At 42.6% G+C, this 23751-nt stretch overlaps 1 protein-coding gene across 1 annotated transcript in view; it reads right to left on the bottom strand.

Annotated features, from left to right (window-relative positions):
• LOC310859486 (uncharacterized protein) overlaps positions 1–14483 on the bottom strand; it is a 73337-nt gene extending 58854 nt beyond the window's left edge. Inside the window, 1 exon segment of the mRNA XM_083766047.1 lies at positions 13843–14483. Coding sequence (XP_083622173.1) covers positions 13843–13998 — 156 coding nt within the window. The 5' untranslated portion in view covers positions 13999–14483.
• Between the last annotated feature and the right edge of the window lie 9268 nt (positions 14484–23751).

Here is a 23751-nt window from a genome sequence, read left to right as displayed (position 1 = left end):
CAACCCATGAGGAAGACTATATACAGAAGAGAGATCTGGAGTAAACCAAAAACGAAATTTAATAGGAATATTGCACTGAAAACCATGTATTATTTCATCTGCCAAAGCAAAAAAGATGCTGCCACTTTATATATTGAAACAGGTCGTTATGTTGGGTTGGATGAAGAAGATCGAGTCTGCCAAATGTGTGATCTCAATGAAATAGAGAATGAGTATCATTTTGTGTTGTATTGTTTATTTTTATTGGAGGGTCAGAGAAGAGCTGTTTAGTAATATAAACTATGCTGATATGATGGATATGAATGATGCACAATTTATCAACACAATGTATTTGAAAGAGATCTATTTAAATTGCAAAATATGTATGAAAAGCCTGGAACCCGAGTAAAAAAAGCCATGTACAGCCAGTAAGGGATATGCATGTTAAGTTGTGTTTTGTTTTGCTTTGATTTGTTGTATTTTAATTTATGTTAAAACCAGTATAATAAGAACTGTATATCTGAATCAGTGTAACTGTAAGAAAGAATGTCATATAATCCCATGAAAGATGGGCTGCACGAGGTGGCATGACACTTAAATAAAATAATTAATCTGTTAATTCATACCACATAGTCGAAACGTTGGTTGTACCTTTTAATAATATTTTTCTAAAGCTGTGCAGCCTCATCCTTTTCAGCACATGTTGGCGTAACACATGCAGTATAGCCTACATACAGCCCCGCTACCACTGTATGCCTTGGAAAACAGAAGGCTTATATACGCTCCCATCTGAGGCCATTTAATGAGCATTTGTGTGCTTTGCCTTTGGCTTGATTACATAAATGTCAAATATGAGGGCCAATTAAATTCTATTTCAATTCAAAGGAGCTTTATTGGCATGATAAAACATACGTTTACATTGCCAAAGCAAGTCAAGACATAATTGAAACCATTTAAGAAACGAATGTGCTATGACATATTGCAACGTTCTAAATACATGTTTTGGGAAGGATATGAAGTAACTATTTTGAAAATAAAAAGCAGTCTCCAATTCTCCCAGCAGTTTTTGGTTTATATTTGCCATGTTTTCTGCATGTCATCTGTGGGAAGTATGTTACGTTCTCTTACATTCCAGGCTATTGTCTCCACTCTGCCCCTGCTGGTCTGTGTATGCGATGTCTGGACTATGACCTGGAATTCAGGGCTACACCATTGTGACCATGGCATTTGTCCCAGTGAGGACCTGGTGATGACGACATGCCACACTAACTATTCATTGTGTTCACTGTCCAAAGTTTTGTCTCCATATTACACAGCCTGGCACTCTGGCACTGTTCATTTCGTCCACTAAAACTATGACTTTTTCAATGACGAAAACGAAATAAAAATTAAACCATGATGACTAAAACTATGACTAAACTTTTGACTTTGTCAAAAGACATTTTCTTTTTTTTTTTTTTTTTTTTTTTTAAGATATTTTTTTTGCGGCTTACGCCTTTTATTGATTTTTGAAGGGACAGACAGTAGGCTGACAGGAAACGGGAGAGAGATGGGGGGATGACATGCAGTAAAGGCCGTGTCGGGTCCGGGAGTCGAACCCGCGGCACACTGCGACTGGATTACCAGTCCGGTGCCCAGACCGTTACGCTACGGCCTGGGCCAAAAGACATTTAACTAGACGAAAACGTTAGGGAGGACTATAGTGGACACAAGAGATCCAGTAAGACAAGTACATTTATGCTTTGTTGTGCGCTGGTGTTGACGCCTGAAAATAGCAGCTTACAAGAGCTAGCAACATAATGATGTAATTATAGTGCTTCATTATATCCCTTCCCCCTATTGCCCTTTGACTTTCACACACACACACACACACACACACACACACACACACACACACACACACACACACACACACACACACACACACACACGGTGTGACTCCAGGTGGGTGAAGATTTGCACTCCACTGAGGAGCACACGTCTCTGTTCTATTTTCAGTTACCGGTAAACAACAACAAAGAATACAGAAGGTACAATTAATGGAGCAGACTATAGCAGAGGGAGGCTCCTGATGGTTCTCCTCGTGTCTCTTATTGTCTCCACCAGGCCGAAGGCATGTGGGGAGAGTATGTTTTGCACTCCGTCCGTCCGTCCGTCCGTCCGTCCGTGTGTGTGTCCGTGACAGGCTAATCTCGGCCACCGTTAACCCGGTCGATGCCAAATTTTGCACACACACTCCCTGGATGCCAACGATGAACCTCTGCCCCAAACTTTCCAGAACGGCCTGTTATAGCGCCACCAAGAGGCCGCTTTGTGCAAAAACTTCACCGTTAACCCGGTCGATGCCAAATTTTGCACACACACTCCCTGGATGCCAACGATGAACCTCTGCCCCAAACTTTCCAGAACGGCCTGTTATAGCGCCACCAAGAGGCCGCTTTGTGCAAAACAACTTTTTGCACAGTACACCTACAGATTTTGTCCAAACATCACGCAAATTGGTACACAGTCTCTCTAGAGCCATTCAACAAAACGGGTCTTTCAGATTTATCACACTCCATCCTGATTGGTTAAGATTGGCTTCCAAAGTTCACAGGAGTGCTCAGTTTCAAACAAAATGCTGCAAATCATGAACACATCGCGTGATTTCCGTGAAATTGTGCACCCACATTCCCACTAGGCCGAGGACGAAATGCCACATGAACAATTTCAACTCAGCCTCAAGGTGGCGCTATAACTGGCCGAAAAGTGTTTTTACCTCTAACTGCACGGATCTGTGGATAACCTGGTGGAGACCTGTGCCCGGAAGGGCACTTTTTCTAGTCTTATATGTTCTCAGCCTACTAGAGCGCATAGAAAGGTTAGTAGAGGTTTGGTTTGCTGTCAGCCAGCGCTCAACCACCTGAACCTACAGGGCATAGCAGTGTGGTGGTGCATTTCGTGGTGCCACCGATCGAAAGCCCATTCATCGCCAATTCCTCAAAGAACACCCGTTATGACCCAATCCCTACCTCTCAGTCCCTTCTCGTCTCCCTCTCTCTCTCCCCTTCTCTCTCTCTCTCCCTCGCCCTCCCTCTCTCCCTCTCTCATCTCAGAGAGAAGGGGGAGCCTTCTCTCTCTCTCTTCCTCTCGGCTCCCTTCTCTCTCTCCCTCTTGCCAATTCCGAGAGGTTTTGAGGAAACAATTACTAAAATTATTAGTTAGTCTCTGCCTGTATCTGCCACTTAAATACCGTATAACGGGGTGTCCCCTGTGGCACACCCGTACACGATGCATCCGACGTTAAGAGGCCTTGGTGGAGAACGCTGATTTTCCAAATGCAGTCCGTTACTCTGCAGTTATTTACATGAGCTAGCAACTATCTGAATAGTCAACGAGCTAGAAGTGCAGACGTAGAGGTGGTTTTTCAGACTGCGACGGAGAGTGAAACCGCAGTCATCATTCCACACCTGAATTACACTAACACTGGCTTATATTAGCCAGGCTAGCAGTGCAATACTTCCATTATTGTCTCCACCAGGCCAAAGGCATGGGGAGAGAATATGTTTTGCACTCCGTCTGTGTGTGTGTGTGTGTGTGTGTGTGTGTGTGTGTGTGTGTGTGTGTGTGTGTGTGTGTGTCCGTTACCAGCTAATCTCCGGCACCGCTGGCCCCATCCATGCCAAACTGTGCACACACACTTCCTGGATGCCAACAAGGAACCTCTGTGCCCCAAACATTCCACAACGGCCTGTTATAGCGCCACCATGAGGCCGATTTGGACAAAACACGTTTCTGTTGATTACACACTTCATCCATACATCACGCAATTCGGTATACACTATCTCCATAGTCATGTGATCAACACGGAATTCTGCACCATTTCCCATATTACATCCTGATTGGCTAAGATTAAACATATATATATCACAAAACAACTCTTAGATCAAGCTTACAAAACATGAGTCAAGGCAATTGTACACAAACAAACTTACAGGAGATGGTTTCAAGCCAAAAACTGAGAATGACAGTAGCAGCTTGTGTGTGTGTGTGTGTGTGTGTGTGTGTGTGTGTGTGTGTGTGTGTGTGTGTGTGTGTGTGTGTGTGTGTGTGTGTGTGTGCGTGTGCGTGTGCGTGTGTGTGTGTGGCTGCTGGAGAAAAACTGACTTCTGCTGTCCTGCACACCTGAAACTACTGAACCCCAATTGGCACCTGATTACACATCAAAGCTAGGCTAAATGCACACACATCAGGGGGGTGTCAAACCTATCTAATAAACTGAATGACTGGCAGTGGGACAGCACATAGCCCATGCATGCTTACATTTTATTTGTGATTTGTGGCAGTGAAATTATTAATGAGGTTTATAAACTAAAGTCCAGTTGATGCAGTATGTTGCTATTATAAGACATATATAAGACTTAGGCTATAGCAACATGCTAACTTCAGTAATGTGCTGCACTGTTGATGATAAACTTTAACACCATCTCCTCCACAATGTCCAACTCACTGGAGTGGAATTAATATCTGTTTTGTAGACTGGCTGCCCGTGTTCGTGTGTCACGCGTATCATTAGCAGTTCAAATTGGTAGCATATGTCAGCAGCAGGCTTGAAATATCCAGTTAGTTTACAAATACTGTTTTCAATATTTCCAGATCATGTTGTTCTATCAGCTCCATGTCAAATTTGTTTCACTGTAAAGCTCATCTTTTTTTTTTTAACTCTGACATGTCTTCTAAATCCATCCACGACAATATGCCAACTATGCACCAGGACCTGCAGGCATGAGGCAACCAGTCAACAACCAACAAATCAAAAAGATGTTTTTAAACAAATCCAAGCTTTTCTGTTTTCGTTTTTCACATAATAAGTGTACATATTTTTGGCAGACAAAGGAGGGCCCAGAATCTATCAAGTTAACATTCCCTTTTGGTGTTAGCATTATGTTATGCTTTAGCTATTGAAAAATAGCAGATCTACAAGCTCATAGTGCGCCGGCGCGCTACGAGCTTGTAGGTCTGCTCTTTTTGAAAAATTCAAGAACCACTGACATAGAAACATAGCTTTTTCAGAAAACTGTCAGGATTTAGAAGACATTTTTAGAATCTGATCTCAGGTCAGAACTTAATATATAAAATGTACATTTGGAAGGGGGGAAACTCGGTGGCAATTGTGAATGAAGCCCCTAGGCTTCAGCCCAGGCAAGCCTGTGCATTAATAATCCACCCATGGATATGAATTCTGTATGACAGAGGTTCTCAAAGTGGGGTCTATAGGCCCGGGACCCCCTGGGGTCCTTAGAGGAGTTCCAGTGGGTCAGGACTCAGGAGTGGACTCAGGATAGTCAGGAACCAAATGTGTCCTGATTATCAGTCTGTAACTACAGTGTACAAATGTTCTATTTGTACACCCTCAAAGTTATGGGGGGTCTGTGGCCTAATATGCATACCAAGCAGGGGGACCTTTAAATTAAATTGTTTGCGAACCACTGATGTACTATGGAATATGAATGTATTGACAAATTGAGAATACATTATTATATTATTATTATAAAATACAATGAAAGTACTTTAAAATTATATTAGTTGTAGGAATATTGGTGTAACTTAATAATAATAAGTAGTGACACGGCAAGAAAAGTATGTGTGTGGTTGGACCGTTGGAGACAGATTCTAATCCAGTCCTGCGTCCTTTACAAACACATGGTGCGTCGTCTCGTCAGTGTGGTGTGCCAGGCTTTATTTCCTGCTCTGATCACCCGGTGAGAGACAAGCCATTGGTCTATACTGCCTGGAACCTGGGGATGCTGACACCTGATAGGCTGGGGGGGTGTTGTGTTCCCATGGAGACCCAATGTCACCCAAGCCGGGTGTGTCCCAAGAATCTGGTGTGCAATGTCATACGGTACTGTACATAGATGACCCACGCACAGCTGGTGTTTGGTCAACGCAAAATTCAACGTGCACATGCGCACATTTCTCAGGAAACCTCCAGCTCAAGTGGAGTTAGGAGGTTTTGTCCATCATGGACAAGAACAGCTGACGATGTATCTCCATGCCTCTGCAGCTGCTCTGTCACGCAGGGGAGAGGGCGCTAAATCGTTTGGCAGACAATTTGAGGATCCAATGGAGTTAGCTGGTTTTGTCAGAAGCGCTTTTTCATACTTTTCATTGGTTCAATATTTTTCTAACCAGCACACAGACGATAAGGGTGTTCAATAATAGAGGGTATGCACATCCATAAAGTGAACGGCAAAGTGAGTTTAATGCCGTTTAACGTTGTTTAATGTAGGACGTTTCTCTTTGGATGTACAGTATGGGCTGTCAAGGCCAGAAAGTAGTTTTTTGCCACTCAGGACTGCGTTTCCGCATAACTTCCAGGTACGATGATGATGTCACGTGTAATCGTGCATACCCTCTATATATTTATGCATGCATGTATGCACGCATGCACATACTGTACACACGCACGCAGACATTTTCATTTTCATCAAAATGTTATGCCATTTTTTACCCTAAACCTAAAACCTGAGTTATATAGTGTTCTGGTGTCACATGCAGAAAATAGTTGATCTAAAAGTACACAACGTGTCACAGTGCGATGTTCGACAACTAAGTATAAAAGTGATAATTGTACTCTAGGATGAGTGGGGGAAGACACGGCTTCTGATTGGCTGACACAGGGGTTGGGGGAGCACTCGGCTGTGTAAACATAACCCATAAATGCCTAATTTTAACTCTAACCCCAACCTTTTTCCTAATTATACACCTAACGGCCTAACTGTCAAAACATTACACTTGTGTTCTCACAGTGTCTATTTCTAACACTATAGGTTACTATGGGGACATTTAGTCCTCACAACTACAGACAGACAGACACATGCGCACAACACACACGCATGCACGTACGCACGCACGCACACACGCACACACACACACACACACACACACACACACACACACACACACACACACACACACACACACACACACACAAATGTGGCATCCACAGACACACCCACAGACAAATGCAGAGTAGTATCATGAACACACAGGTGGCATGGTTAACGCCGAGTCCTCCCCACCTGTGAGAGCATATATAAATATACCTCCTGGAAATAGTACTAGTCAGTCTGAGCACCCTGGAAATAACAGAGAATTAGTACACTGGAAGACAGCGTAAGGAGGGAGATGGGGGAAAACACACTAGTAGACTAATGCTGATCGAGTTCAGTTCACACTAGCAGTTACAAACTAAGCAACAGCCATTTTCAACATACAAACTGATGCCCGCTTAGGGCTAGTACAAAAGTTACGAAGAAATAAGTTTCAGCTTTGTTCAGTGTTCCGGTGATGCCATGTTTTTGTTTATGCCATTTCCACTCATCTCTTCTCTTCCACTCGCTCCTCGCTCCCACATCTTATTTACATGTTTGACAGTACGGCAGTACAGTCAAAAAAGCTATAAGGATAAGTTAACACAATCAGGTCGATTTTGAAGGTGCGGTTTACCAATGGAAATACATAAATTGGCCTCGCTCTGCGCACATTCATATTATGAAAGGCATATCGGCCCGTGTTGAACGCACTCGGCCCGTGTTGAACGCACACACATTTGGCATACCGCGTCCCTGAATATTTTAGCATTGTGGGAGTGTCCATATGTTAATTATTCTCGCTTTGCGCAATTTGCTATTAAGCCCCTTGACCTAAAGACACTCAGCGCATAACGATTAGACGTGGGTCTGACCACCTCATAAACGCAAAAAGCACTGTTTGATTTGACACTTGAGCGGCTCTGGGAAGCTGGTAGAGTGTTGCCATGTCTGTTTATTATAAGCGGCTTATTTTTCTGTAAAGTTGCTTTCTGTGTGATTGCTTTTCTTGTTTCTAAAGTGGTTATTTGGGCTTTTCTCCTAATGTTGTTTAAACCAGTGCAAAACAAGCACATTCCCATGTCAAGGATCCCCAGATGAATGCATTTGCCCAACTAAGGACAGCTAATCCAAAAATTAAATAAAAAGATTACTTTTGAAAATAGCAGATCTATACCAGCTCACAATGCATCACATTCATTCATTAAAACTATGAACTCTGACTGCAGGGGGATATATAATGATCATTATAACAATGTGCAAGAACATATTTAAAAAGAAGGAAGAAATTTATATTTGTGGACAATCAAAATATGTTTTTTTATTTTAATGTGGTGTCATTCAAATTAATCTGGATATGGCAGACTCACTATTTAGAAAATAAAAACATGGCACTTCATTTAAAATAGGTTACAGACCCCTGTTATATGCGCTTATTTTTATAGACCCATTTACTTGTTTCTATGAGACATGGCCGTTTTGCGTCTATTTAAAAAAAATGTTGAGATTAGAAACGGCCATAATTCTTTCATTTCTCAACCTTAAAAATAAATAAAAACATCTCCATAATCCGTGGGAAATGTGCTTTCATATGCTGTATCACACCCGATTCAAGTCTTCTTCAATAAAATGCTACGAGCGAACTCAGCGAAGACCATACCATCGGGGCCACAGCATTACAGCACGCATTCAACTCATTCCTTGACTTGAATGAAATAAAATATAATAAACGTTATTTTACTGGTGTTTTTCAATAGAAACAAATAAAGAGCGTGTGTATGCAACAGTGCATATACATGCATGCACTAGGCTATATTTCTTCCGGGATGGTGATTGAGCTCTTCAAGTTCACAGCCCGTTTGGTCTTTCATAAAAAAACGTTGATATTAGCCTATAAACACTCATGGTTCTCTCATTTCTCAACCGTTTTATTAAATGTAAAAATCTCCATATTCCTTAGGAATCTTGCTTTCATTCGCTGTATGGTACATGGTTCTATCGTTATCGAATTAATTAATTACGCATGGATTGGCAATTTGCCAATATGCTGCTATCTACTCGCAATTCCATTCCGATCTGAAAGGTGGGTCTGTTCTTTTGAGGCATAAAGGTGACAGCATGCAGTGCAATAGGAATAATTAACCCAAATGTGACAAAGGCATGTCATGTCTTCTATGGTGCCAGCCTGAAGAAATGTCATACCACGACCCCCAAAGTGCGCATTCCGTATGTGACATCAGCTGACTGGTAAAGAGAATAGTACGGACATGTTGATTGGGTACGTCTCAAACACGCCTTAAACACACCCATGACTAATTCAAGGCCGTTTTGCGCACTCCGCGGGGTGTCAAAAGCGCTTCTTAACATGCCCAAAATTGCAATATGACATACTACACGCCCCCAGATCATAATACTGTAATTAGATTAGTAATATAGAAGTAAGTAACATAGAAGTCCTTAATCGACCCCAATGTTTCCATTGTGGTCAGACAGACAGACAGACAGACAGACAGGCAATTGTATTTGTTTTATCTCTGAGACTAATCTATTTGTGTGTGTCTGTGATTGTGCTGGGCGTTGCTGAGAAAGAGCACTCATGCTCAGCATATATGCCCTGGGTAAATACATTTTAAAAACGTGTTAAAAAAAATAACCTACACAATAAAATCCTGAATTTAATTCAACAGGTTAATTTGGTTCAATGTGCACACGCAGAGTTACAGACATGCAAGGGTCCATTTGATTCCTATAAATCATTCAACTGGGGACCCCCTGAACCCCCTCAAGGACCCCTGGGGGTCTGTGTACCCTCCATTGTGACAACCAACCATCCTATGTATGGCATATTCTAAACAATTGACCCATGCAAATTACACATTTGTTATGCTTCAGTGTGAGTGATACTCATTAACTACCAAACACTGACCAGAACAACCTATCTTCTGTTCACCAACATTGATACCAGACTTGTACTCTTTTTAGCTGAAATCTTTAAACCACTTAAACTCTGTAGAATGGACCGGAGTTGGCGCTGTACTTGGGACTGCTTTTTCCCATTCTACACCACTTCTATTTTTGGCTAATGTTCCCCCCAGAATATGGACGCTGGCGGTTCAAGTCATCAGAGCCTGGGTTCCAGCCTGCTTCTCTGCGTTCTGAGATTTGTTTTGTCAATCTGCTACTCAGTCTGGAAAGGGTCCTACAGTATCTCCAAGGTAGGCGGGACATGTAAACTTGTAAGCTTCTGATTTGTCTTTGGAGGGTTTGGGGGAAAAAACACCAGTTGGACGTTGTATCAATGTGCACTGCGCAGCTACTGCTGTTGCCCTGCAATGTATGTATCTTTCAACTAAACTCCCACACAGCTGTCAGTTTTTTTGTACTACTGAATCTGACAGTGGACTGTCACTACTGAATACAATTAGTGTTTACTTTTTACCGAAGGTTTTACTCGAGAGTAAAAACCTTCGGTAAAAAGTGAGAAGCATGAACAAAGTGGCGCTGGCTGATGACGTATCAGCATAGCAACAACGTGGCTACGCAACAGGTGACGTTATGAAATACGAGTCAACAGCCTACTGGCCAGACTGAGTAGTGGAGGAACTAAACAAATCTCAGGAACGCAGCGAAGCAGCGAAGCAGGCTGGAACTCAGAGTAGTTTTTCATTTGTCCGTCACCTTGGTGATGACCATGGCATGATTAAATCGCTCTGTATTTACTGTCTGACTCTCCGAGTCTTCTCATTGCTGACTGCGGAGCTCCGTCGCCTGCTGGACAGCTGTGTTTTTTAATTAAAGCTGGAAGCTGAATTCACACCCTCGTCAACGTGGCCTTGGATGGAATCCCATGCAGCACAGCTCCCTCTCTCCCTGGGGTCTCCCATCATGTCCTTTCTACCGCTTCCTTTCCTCCCTATCTGCTCGCCAGATCTTTTGTTGTCCTTAATAAGTTATGTCCTGTTGTCACATAACAGGAAACACTGGTTGTCTGGCTGTACTTTTAGAAACTAAAGGGGGAAACATGGTCAGGACCCATGTGTGGGACTCGGACAACTTTTAAGGCGGAAGTTAAAATAGCTGACCTGCTATTTTCACTGCTTGGGTCCCGGGCCGGGGAGACATATTTCTCTTTTGGTCCACAGACTAAAAAGTTTGGGAATCACTGTTCTAGACTGCTGACTGTTGAAACCGTATGCTCCGCTGGGAAGTTTCATTTTAGCACATTTCTTGATTAAAAGGTATCTCCAACTTCATATTGAGATCTGACTTTGAGTCATAAACAAACAAACAAATAGGTATGCCCACGATATGGGGCCACTCATGCAATAATGGGTTCCTCATGCACAGAAACAGTAGGCCTAACTCCAAGCTGGGACAGGACAGTACAGTACAGTATATGTGAGAGGGCGTGTGAGGAGAAGCAATTGATTGGTTCCATGTTAAGTCTGGCACATCAGAGCGATGGTGGGAGTGAAAGTACCCGACGAACATGTCCCACTGTGCGATCAAACGCTGCTATGGCCAGATGGGGCCACAAAACCGGACCCAACCATCTGTGAATGTGGAGAAGAGGACCATGCGATGCAGCACTGCCTTGTCTGCCCTCTACTACTATCCAACCAGTGCAGCTTAAAAGATCTTGCAGAGTTCAATAATAATGCGCATAAGGACTGTGTAAAGAAATGGGAAAATGTCATCTAATCACATAAAAGACAAGGAAAGAAGAAGTGATTCTCAACCCTTTTTCACCCACTTTGATATTAAATCAGGATACGTACAGACCTGCCATTACATTGTGTCTCTGCAGGACCCCAATCTAATCCAAATTCAAAAGAAGTCTTTTAACTCTAGGAGTAAATGGAATTACGACCTATAAGGGACCCTTTGTTCATTCCTAACTATCAATCATTTACTGTAGCTGCATGGAGACCACCCTGGACCCCCTCAAGGACCACTGGGGGGGGTCCCCAAACCCCACGTTGAGACCAACTGCCATAGCAACTGTGTACTTTGTCGTGCAATGAATGGCGATAACAGCCGATCTACAAGCTCACAACTGTGTAAGCTTGTAGATTGTTTATGTTTTGCTAACTTTGAAAAGTTTTGCCCAAAATAGGGATGCCAGCCTTGCCAGGTTGAACGTGGTTAAACTGAGGTAATTACTGTGATGAGGGGGTTGGTGGGTTGGGGGTGCAGAAGAGAAGAGAAGAGGAGACTATAGCAGAGAAACAGACGAGGCCAGAAGACAGAGAGAGGGGGTTGTGTAACTAAAGGAAGCCGATAGGAGGGGCTAAACACATTTTTGGGGGTTTGGGTGATTATCATGGCATCCTAGCTGTGTCATCCTGTGTTCCTCCATAATCTCTGTGAATGCTTTTCAGTCACTGCAGAACAGAAGCTGCCTGAAGTTTTTTTCATGAAACTGTCCCACATTGCATAGACCCAAATTTAAGGCCGAAAGAAATAGGGCATTGTGTGTGTAGGCCTACTCGCATCGCAAAGACCCTGATTCATCGCAGTGTGGACCACGCATGCACACGCACGCACGCACACACACAAACACACACACACACACACACACACACACACACACACACACACACACACACACACACACACACACACACACACACACACACACACACACACACACACACACACACACACACACACTATATATATATAGAATGATGGGAGTCGGTCTGTGGATTGTTGCTTGGTGATGACCAGCAAATGCAGTGAAAACTTTCAATACTTTTACTTTCTCTCCACTACATCTCAGATCCAAATATTGTAGGCTACTTTTACTCCAAAATGTAGTTACTAGTTACTTTGTAGATTTTGGTTATTATTACAAAATATACAGTAACCACTTCAGCCCTATAGGCTTATACATTTGCATTGTGAGCTGGTAGATCTGCTATTTTCAAAAGATTTTGAAAACTTGATAGGAGACATTCTGCAGACTGCATTAGCCTATACTTTTGGTAGGCCTACATGCCTATACTTAAGTACATTTTGAATTACAGACTTTTACTTGTAATGGAGTACAATGTATATACTAGCCTACATTGCAGTATACTTTTACTTAGCCTATAAGTAAAACAATTGAGTAGCTATACTTTTTCCACCACTGAGCAAATGGAAACCAGGACAACAATGTGATCAACTCATGTCAGGATGTCGTGGCGTAGTGCCGTCCCCCGGTTTCATCTCCATGGCAACCGGAATCCCCTCACGCTTGAAAGAAGTGGAGGGGAGGGGGGGGGGGGGGGGGGGCGTTTCTCAATCTCTTGGCGTGAGAGGAAAACACTAAACAGGCCTTTTTATTTTATTTCTATGGACTGAGTCACAGAATTGGATAGATAGGTCACCGATTTCACGTGGGTGCTGCCAGTGCCATTGCACGTCACACAGTGCCAGCAAAGTGCCAAACTGTGCCCCCCTGTGCCCCCCCCCCCCCACACACACACACACACACACACACACACACACACATTGTAAAAAGACAAATGGTCCACCGCCGGACCGGAGGACACATTCCTTCCGTCCTTGACTCCTTCCTCCTCCTCTCCTCTCCTCTCTGTTCGAGGCATTGTATCAGTTGCGGATGTGTGTAAGAGTAAAACAACATCAACATCAAGCCTAAATGGATCGAGTCAAATGAACCCGGGGTCCATTTTACACAAAAAACTCTCAAATTATGCTCTATTAAATTACGCTAAAATTGGGCTTTAGACAGTAACTGAAGCCGAACGGCTATAGTGTGGAACTTAAGCACGTTCCTCTTGCAAAACAAGCGGTAACCCCGCATTGTCCTGAGCAGACGCAGTGAGTAGCCAGTTAACCCGACACTGCAGCGATCCCCTTAACAGGTGACGGCGCAATAATAATAATATAATAATAATAGGCCTAAAATAACAATGGTGATATATATATATCCCACTTTCTATAACTTCATGTGGGCTCGCTCGACCAGAATAGTAGCTCAATAAGCTATACGACTTACCTCGATCCATTTCTGTGCCTCCAGACAGGCGGGTTCGGAGTGGCTCACGCCGGCTTCTGGTGCTGCTGCTGCTGCGGGCTCCTGTTCGTCTGGCTGCGGGCCGTTCGCTCCCGCTTCGCGGTCGTCTCCTCCTCCGGCGCTGGCCATCGCCATCATCGTGTGTGGTCAGTCAGAACAGCAGCAGGCAGGCCGTTTTGTTGTTAACAACGAACGGCTCACAAAAATGACCCGACGAGTAACGCCGGCCGCTGAGATAAGAACCGAGGTGTCTGTCTGTGTGATGGAAAAGGTCCCGGCTGATGATGATGATGAGGAGGAGGAGGATGCTTTAATTGCTTCCCCCCCGCGGAGCGTGGCAGCAGCGGCAGCGACAGTCCGCTATGTCTGATCAGTGATCAATATGATGATTATTTCCACCGTAAAATCGTCCGCCGTGCGCGCAGATCAGCTCTCTCGTGTTGCAGTCCACTTTGGTGGGAGATGGAGACTGACTGACTGTTCCCCTAGAAGAGCTGAGACTCCCACACCACACTGCTGCTGCCTGCCTGCCTGCCTGCAACTCGAACTGGACGCTAAAAATACCCTTTCTAAAAGAAACACCGTCTTCCTCCTGTCCTGACTCCAGTCCTGACACACATATACACACACACGCACACACACGGCCGCCTCTGCAGCTGCGCGCGTTCGGAGGGGACACGTCGGGAATGCGCACACAGGAATCTGTCCTGACTCCTGTCTGCGGGGGAGTAGGGCACGGAGTGACGGAGCGGAGGGGGGCTTTATTACAAGAGGAGAGGTGTCCCGTTATTCTCACAGACTCCCCCACCAGTGCTGAATTAGGACCCGCTCATATATTCCGTATAGCTTGTTGTTGGCTTGCCAAAAACGAATCATAATTAGAAGCTGACAATTATAAAGTACACGCCTTGCGACACCGTCGTACGATATAGCCTATCCTATCCTGCTCTGAGCACTTTAATTATTGTTGCATAGGCATATAACAACAACGAATATCGCAGCCGTTAGATAAGTATTGTGAAAATAGCTGATTTCCAAAAACAATTGTTATATTATTTGTCAATTTGTCCAATGTTTGACCAGTTTTTAGGCAGTTTGTAAATTATAGGCTACTTGTGAGTTGTGAATGTGATGCAGTATGGTCTTTTATGATTTCATTGTTTCTTTTTTATTTTCATTTATTTTTGTAAAAGTCTTTAAATGTCACTGTCATCTGGGGTCTGGGATTCCTCCAAAATCATGTGGCTCCCGACTCCAGACTCCCAAACCATGATCATTTAGACTATAGTATAAATACATGGAAATGCCCTACTGTAGCTGTGCATCCCTCTCTAGCCTACTGTCTTTCCCACAGTCCTCAGCTGACTGTACATGCACCTGTCCATCTGGTGTGTGAACTATGACGGATCTTGGTTGCTGTTGCTGATGTCAGATATAGGGAGACATGATTGATGTCTGTTCACAAGCACAGCTGTGAGCCATGTGTCTCCTCTCTGTATATACTCTGCAGGTTCACCCTGTTTGGAGCTCTGAATGCATGCAGGTCAACTATATGTATTGTTTGTCTGTCATATATAGACATATAAGCTCCGTTGCTGCATTTGCCATGCAGGGATCCCCATGAGAATCTTTGAAGATTCTTTGAAATGTTTAAAAGATATACACACAACGCATCGCAATGCATTGTTATAGCTTGTATAGCTAGTATTTTCTACACACTAAACCCAAGCGTTTAGGTTATAAACTGTTTTAAACACATATTTGTAACACTTTTTAAACGTGTCACACAGTGTTTAGATTATAAACAGAAGAACATGTTTAATCGCCTCGTAACACTTTTTAAACACATAAACGTGTTTAGTTTTTACAATCAAAGTCAGTCTGAGTCATATAGGTGTTTAGAATTTGAACACTAGCTGTTCTCGTGAGGTCTTTGAGTGAACTCGTGTTCTACTGTATTTTATGACCATTGATAAACATTTGGCATTTTATTAATACACACATGGTGTTTAGGTTTAAACGTGTCACATGTTCCAGGGATTTACAGTGTATAATAGCTGAAGTATGAAATAGGGTTAACGTGGGTTAAACTGTTCCACATTTAACTGGGGAACCCCTGGTCCTTGAGGGGGACTCACGTTGAGAATCAATGTTTTAGTTTGGAGTTTGGACAAGCTCGGCTGGATCCCTGGCATGCCAAGTCAAGGCCCAGGGGCCCAAAAGTTTGATTGATTAATTGATTGATTGATTGATTGTATACTTTATAGTTTGCAAAAAGTACACAGGTATAGCCTACAGTAAATTACATTAATGTTAAAAAGAGAACACAAAACGCCCAGAGGGCTTTTAAATCATAAATACTCTGAGCACTATAAAGAAAATTTACAGAAATACAGTGGAAGATCTGGCAAGCTATATAGAAGACAGGTGCTCTGTTATGACTACGGAGCCATCCAGCCCCAATGAGCAGGGGTTAGGTGAGTCCTGTGCTTTATTCCCTGTTATAACGTGTATATGTAATGATGCAATGTGACATAGCTCTGTTTGCGAAATGCTGTACCCCACTTTATTACTTTCCCCATTCTCAACTGTTTTTATTTTATTGTGACACTTGTAAACGTATGTTTTCTCATGCCAATATAACTCCTTTGAATTGAATTGAGTCCTATAGGTGTGAGGTCTAGTAGTAGTCTGATTAATTTATATTTATATTTAAATATATATAATTTTAATATATAAAAAAAATTATCTGCCATTTGAATTAAGGTGACTTGTTTGATTGACATCAAAAGGGCATGTCCGCTCAAACCCACAAAGCAATACTTTTTCAAGAGTGTTGCGCACAAGCGTCAGTATTACAAAGTTATATACAAAAATAAAACCAATACAAATTCCATTTCCCCGTTCCATTTGTGTTTGTCTTATATGTAACGCAAGGTACAGTTTAAACTATTTTCAGCAATGGAATAATATATATTTTTTGCTGGGTAGATCTTGTTGAGCTGGTTATTTTATAGCTCTCAAGTCAAAAATGTGTGGCCACCCCTGAGCTTTAGTGTCTTCAGTGCATTCCTATACTGACCAACGAGGAGACAAACTCTTCTTTGTTGACTTTCTTGATTTCTTTTGTTGCCATTCAATCAGCAGAAAGATTGTTATCTAAAACAATCCAGATGGGTCATCTCTTTTGTCCTTGTGATAACATTGTGTCACCCACTCTGATTGTAAAGTCTGTGGCCTTACTGAGGTTGGATTCACTTTTACCAGGTGACAAATGTTTGTTATCCAAGCTCGGTCACATGCTGATATCATGTCGTTTACGTAAATTAGGAACAGTAAAGGCCCTAGTATGCTTCCTTGAGGAATGCACACATCCAACACCTGTTCTCCTCTCTCCAGGTATAGGATTTCATCCAGTTCACAGATGTATGTTTTCTAACAATAATAAAAGTGCATCAAAAAGCTCATCAGTCACCCAATAAATTAAAAACAAACTGTATTGCAAACCAGTAGGCCTACTGCACAGGCTATCTCATATTTTGTTCAATCTATGCAAGGAGTCCAATGATACTATTACTGATGATGGGAAAAAGATGATCTGAACAGATAAACATAGCTCACTTGAATTATAAATAAAAAAAACATACCAAATTAAGTTAAATCCAATGTTTGTTGAGTATGAACTCAGCACCTGGCTTTAGATTATCATGTACATACACTTTTTACACAAATCGGTGGAGTTATGGATGTTGGTAGTTTGGACTCCAGACAGGGGCGGCCTTAGGAATCTGGAGGCCCGTTTCAAGACCAAATATGAGGCCGCCATATACCTACATAAGCATTTTGTTGATACAGCCGTATTGATACAAATAGTTTGACTGTTCAATATCACACGCAGACATTACTCTCGACAATTAGCACCAACACCTCCTCTTCTCATCCTGTCGTCCCTTCACAATTAAAGTGTCTCCCCTTTACCTCCCAATGCTGCACATTTTACCCATGTTATTAACATAAAATAGGTGTAACTTAACCTTGTGGGAGAGAGCAAGGGAGTGAGCGAGATAGAGAGAGAGAGAGGGCCAAGAGTGGTGGGGGTTGACTGACGCCTGACGTTCAGTTGGAGCTCGGAGGGTGGAGGCCCGTTTCAATTGAAACTGGTGAAACATAGCTAAGGCCTCCTATGACTCACATTAACAGCTGTGCAGGAGAGAGTGCCACACGTACGTCACGTGGGCATTGCAGTATTCAAGTAGAGCAGTGGGTCACCGTTGAACATTGCTCTGTGCCTTTTCGAGCGTGTTCTTGACTGTCTATATAGGCTACAGTTCACTCTGCGCTTGTCTGGTATGTGTTCACACACATATGTTTCCCAATCCGAAGACGCAAGAACCGATATCTCCCTACCTATAGGAATGTTGAAATTACATTTCTAACCCATTTTAAACCAGCAAATAAGTCAAAACAAAAGCCTTTCAGTTCTCCAGGCCTAGCTGTGAGCAGGTTGCTTACACACACGGGTGAGTGTTCTTTCACACAATGGCGCCGGCGTGTGGCCGAAATATGCAACAACATTTCAGGTGGATTTCCAGTTTGTTGGATGTGTGTCCTGACTCCTGACATCACATTGCAACCTGCAAGAGTGCTTAAATGTCTTATGTGTGTGTGTGTGTGTGTGTGTGTGTGTGTGAGTGTGTGTGTGTGTGTGTGTGTGTGTGTGTGTGTGTGTGTGTGTGTGTGTGTGTGTGTGTGTGTGTGTGTGTGTGTGTGTGTGTGTGTGTGTGTGTGTGTGTGTGTGTGTGTGTGTGTGTGTGTGTTTGCACAAACCCTTAAAGCTGGAGTCCTGAAAAATAGCAGATCTACAAGCTCACAGTGCATTGCAATGTGACGCGTTATGTGAGTATTTAGTTCAATATACTTTCAATTTGTTGTAAGACTAAATAGGGTACTGTACTTTTTTCCCATTTCAAGTACTTTTACTTCTAGTCCACTACATCTTAGAGGCAAATATAGTACTTTTTAACTTTTACTTTTAAGTATTTGTACTTTTACTACATTTATTTGAACACTTTAGTTACTAGTTATACTTTGTAGATTTTGATTATCATTACAAAACATACATTAACTGCTTCAACCCTATCTATACATTTCTTCCATTTGAAGCCTATTTGAAAACTTCAAATGGGACATTCTGCATAATTAGTAGCCTACTTTTACTTTTGTTCCTTTAAGTACATTTTGATGCCAATACTTTTGTACTTTCACTCAAGTACATTTTGAATGACTTTTACTTGTAATGTCTGTCTTCCTTCCCACAACACACTGTAAACTGTTCATCAACAGTGTGTTAGTTAGCCTATTGATTTGGTTGATTGAATACTTTATTAAAAGGTTTGCTAACAGTAAGGATAGTAAGCCTACAAAGGTTATGCTAAAATGTGATGGCTGACCCCAACCCTTGCCACAAAATAACTGCCACAAAAATCCATAGACTTGGCTGCCACATAACGTCACATTTAATGCTCTCAACAAACATTAAAAGTCCATGGACTTGGCTGCCAAGCTGGAGGGGCTAGTGCCCACACTCACACTTATCATCATACATCATCTTACATCACATTCTGTGCTCAGCCAATCAAATCATCACAAATGTAATTCCGGTTTAATCACTTTTGGCGTCTTCACTTTTCTGCCCTCACTTTTATCTTCAATACTTTGCTCACCAATCAAATCATCGCTAGGGGGTGATCAGCCAATCATCAGCCAATGTTTGTGTTCATCGGAGGGGAAATTTCTTGGCTATTTTTGCCAACGCAGATTAGGGTAGGGACGCTTGTATATGATGCAAGCGTTCAAGTGGCTAGATCCTTTCTCTTTCTCATGGTGTAATACAGTATGTTCTGTGATATTTGGTTGCTCAGCAGTCCTGCCACTGTTCTGGTGCCTCGCGGTTCTTGCACTGGAGTTACTTGGCCTACTAAGCATGCACAAGAAACGTGGCACCCTGGGTCCTGTGGTTTATGCAACTAGACCCAGCCAGACAAAAAGGGAATTGACAGATTAATTTGTAGACAGCTCTCCCTCCCACATATAGATTTGCAACCAGCAAAATATTTCACAAATAGAAAGGTAAGCTCAGTAGAGTGCATATCTCAGCCAGGCAGGGTAGAATTCATTCCATATTTGGACAATTAAGTAATGACTCCATGACTTGTATTTACCCGTTATAAAACTAGATGTTTAGATTATATACACACAATTGTATATTGTGAGATTAGGGCCAACCTACAGAGAATCACATAATGTTGATGGTATCAGTTTGGAACTCCACATTTGGGAAAGACTGATTTGTGGTTCGGGACGGTAGTTCTGAGATTATTATGAATTGATTCACAACAAAATGTATTCAAAAATATTCACCTCCAAAAGAAAAATCTGTGGAAAAGATATTTGAGGATTTACTTCCTTCAATATTTGGGCAGAGGTTAAAGGCAGATCCGGCCACCATGGATTTCCATTATTATAATTTATAAATGACAAATTCCCAAAAATATAAAAATCAGCTAAATAAAAAGTGTGTGCAAAACGAAAGTTGGTGCTGACTGGTTCAGTGGTTTGCAAGATTAACCCCAGTTAGACTGTAAAAAAAAGCCATGGGTCTAGTTTGTGGGTTAAAAACGAACAAAAGTGTGTTCCAAAAAATTCACATCAAGCTATTCATTTAGTGATGTCTCATTCATACTGGCTGATTATATGCTTATATTCACAATGAACAAATCAACATCGTTTCGAAAAAACTTCAAAATAAAAACCAAACTAAAGCTAGTAATTTCCTAAAACGAAAACTTCATCTACACTCATAAACCCAGTGTTACATTGGTGATTTCATCATTGGTGGGACGCCATTTTAAGACGCCAGGCGCAGGTCACTTAACACAGAACACTACAGGATATTTTGTGAGAGCTTGTGCTTCTGAGAAATCTTCAGGGGGACAGTGTGGTACTGCGTGCAATGACCAATGCAACACTACATTACACCAACTAAAACTAAATTTAAATCAAACACCAAATTGAAAAACTAAATAAAAACTTTAAAGATTATTTAAAAACTATGAACTCTGTTGCCTGGATCCAGACCACAGATTCTGCCCACTCCACAGAGTATAGACTGCTTCTTCAGGCTGGCATCAGGCTAAGAACTCGGCCTTGTGGAGGTTCTTGTGCACACCATGGTTTCTCCCTCGGTCAGACCCGCCAAACTTACCTTTTACTACCTTGTCCCTTCTTCTGCTAGGCTCAGGCTTCTCCAACAGCCTGTCCATGTCTACGGGGCTGCGGGCTATGTAGATGGTCTCGTTTCTCTTAAGGCAATTAAGGTCATCCTCTACTTTATTCAGTGCATCGTGCAGGCGTTGCTTGTTTTTAATTTTCCCAAGGGTATCTTCTACAATCGGTAGACACTGGAACTGATGATAAAGCTCTTCAAACTTCTGCTGCAGGCCATCGATGGCTATTTCTCGCTCCTCCTTGGACACCTCTACCATGCCTTCCTGCGCCATCCGTTTTTTAACGTACTCGTCATATGCCTCCTCTCGCCGCCTGGTCTCTTCTTCCAGCTGCACTAGGTAGGCCTTTCCTGGCTTCCGAGTCTCCCAACGAAGCCCGTCTTCGGGACCGTCGGCTACGTAGATGGTCTCATTTCTGTCCATGAGATTAATGTCGCTCTCCATTTGATTCATTGCAGCCTCCAGGCGTATTTTCCGGGCCTCTTTCCCGGGGGTATCTTTGATAATTGGAAGGCACTGGTACTGACCATACAGGTCTTCAAAGTTCTTCCTCAGGCCCTCAAGGACAGTATCTCGCTCATCCTTAGACATCGGGGCTTCCTTCCTCTTCTGTTCTCTAACATATTCCTTATACGCATCCTCTAATTTCCTGATCACTTCCTTGCGCTCCTTTATGTACTCAGGGACTTCTCCGTAGTCCTTTTTCAAGATGTATTTGGGAATAAGTCCTGAATCCATTAGTAGATGCTTGTCTCCCCACCTTGTGTCTGCATAGATAGCCTGCCGCTTCTTCGGTACTGCATACATATTCTCCAAGATATTTGTCTCCACATAATTCTGATTGCTTTGAATGCCCATGAGTGGCATATCCGTTCTCCTAGGAACCTCTGGTTTCCTTCTATGCATGTTACAGTCTCTTTCATACCTTTGAATCCGAGGGAGCCTAGGCTCCTTGGAATGCTTTCGTAGGAAGTTTTCTGGCTGTGGCACATCAACTTTGGCTGGCCCGATTGTCCGCATTGGATGCTTTAGAGCCTTCATCTCCTGCTTAGCTGAGGGGTAAAACTTTGAATAATACCTTGTGGGTTTCACCGGTGGATAGTAATTGGAGACGGTGGACTCCATGCTGAATGAAAATGAAAATAACTGCCAAATGGGTAGTCTACTTTATAGCTGGGATCTGTTGTTCTGACTTCTGTCAAAAGTATCTGGTATCTGACACAATAACTGAGTGACAGTTTTTAGTAATATATATAGTGTAGCCGTGATGTCATCAGATGCGCCTAGATTTACGTCATCAATGTGACGTCAGTGGTTTAAAGTAAGTAAGTACATTTACTTAAGTACAATTTTGAGGTATTTGTACTTTACTTGGTATTTCCAATTTCTATTACTTTTTATTCTACTCCACTACATCCCGGATACAAATATTGTCCTTTTGTTCCACTACATTTATTTGAAAACTATACTTCCTTTGTAGATTTTGATTATTATTACACAACATACATTACCCACTTCAGCCCTATATATATTTCGGCCATTTGAAAATAGCCAATCTACAAGCATACATATACAATATACATATATACATACATATACATATAGACGCCTGAGGGCGAGAAGCGACCTCCGAGTGCATGCATCCACCTGGGTGACAGCAGACTGCTGGGCGAGCGCTGGCGCTTTGGAATGGGGGGTCCCTGAGAGCCAAGGGCCCCTGGGCCACAGCCCCACTGGCCCAATGGCTAATTTGGCCCTGGTTTTGTCAACACTTCAAGCTGAACCCAGACAAGACTGAGATTCTCTTCTGCTTAGCTAAGTCCTGCCCCATGCAGGAGCTAACTGTTTCCATAGACAACACCTTGGTGACTTTGGTTCAAAGTCCAACAGCCAAGAACCTTGGTGTTGTCCTGGACAGTCAGCTCTCATTCAAAGCACACATTACAGCGGTCACTCGATCCTGTAGGTTGCTCGTCCGCCCAGGGGCCAGTCAGCCCAGCTCCTTATCCAGACATCAGTCATATTAAAACTTGACTCTTTGATTGATTGATTGATTGGTTGATTGATTGAAGTATTTATTAACAGTTTGGAGAATTACAGTACATTTCAAGGAGCACAACTCAATACAAAACTGTTAAATAAGGCATTACACTTGTTTACAATAGGGTCCACCATGTTCAATTCATCTTATCTCTCCTTAATCTTATTGATCCAAAATGCCCGCAGCACGCTTGGTTGGTCTTCATCCAGCCGAAATTCTCACACATCTTCCCAGTCCTTCTGTGCTCCCTCCATTGGCTCCCGGTTGCTGCCTTATATATCGCTAGGTGGTGCTGGTGCGCTTCCACTGGTAGTCACTTCTACATTGTCAGTCACTGTTGATACAGTTGTCAGACTCAGACTGAGATATTCAGGATATTAAAGCATTATATTTTATATGCCACATTTTACCGCAGGACGCAGGTGTGTGTCTGTGTTCACATGTTACTCAGAAAAGCGCATGAGTATGTTCTAAACATGTTTCTACTTTCTAATATAAAGTCACTCAGTACTCCTGGTTGGCTACTTGATGATGAACGTGGTTGAAACCTAACCAATGGAATCA

Source organism: Protomyctophum parallelum (genome assembly GCF_964188405.1).
Source record: "Protomyctophum parallelum genome assembly, chromosome: 5".
Lineage (NCBI taxonomy): Eukaryota > Metazoa > Chordata > Actinopteri > Myctophiformes > Myctophidae > Protomyctophum > Protomyctophum parallelum.
Note: the sequence above shows the minus strand (reverse complement) of the source record. Positions and strands in the feature narration are given on the sequence as shown.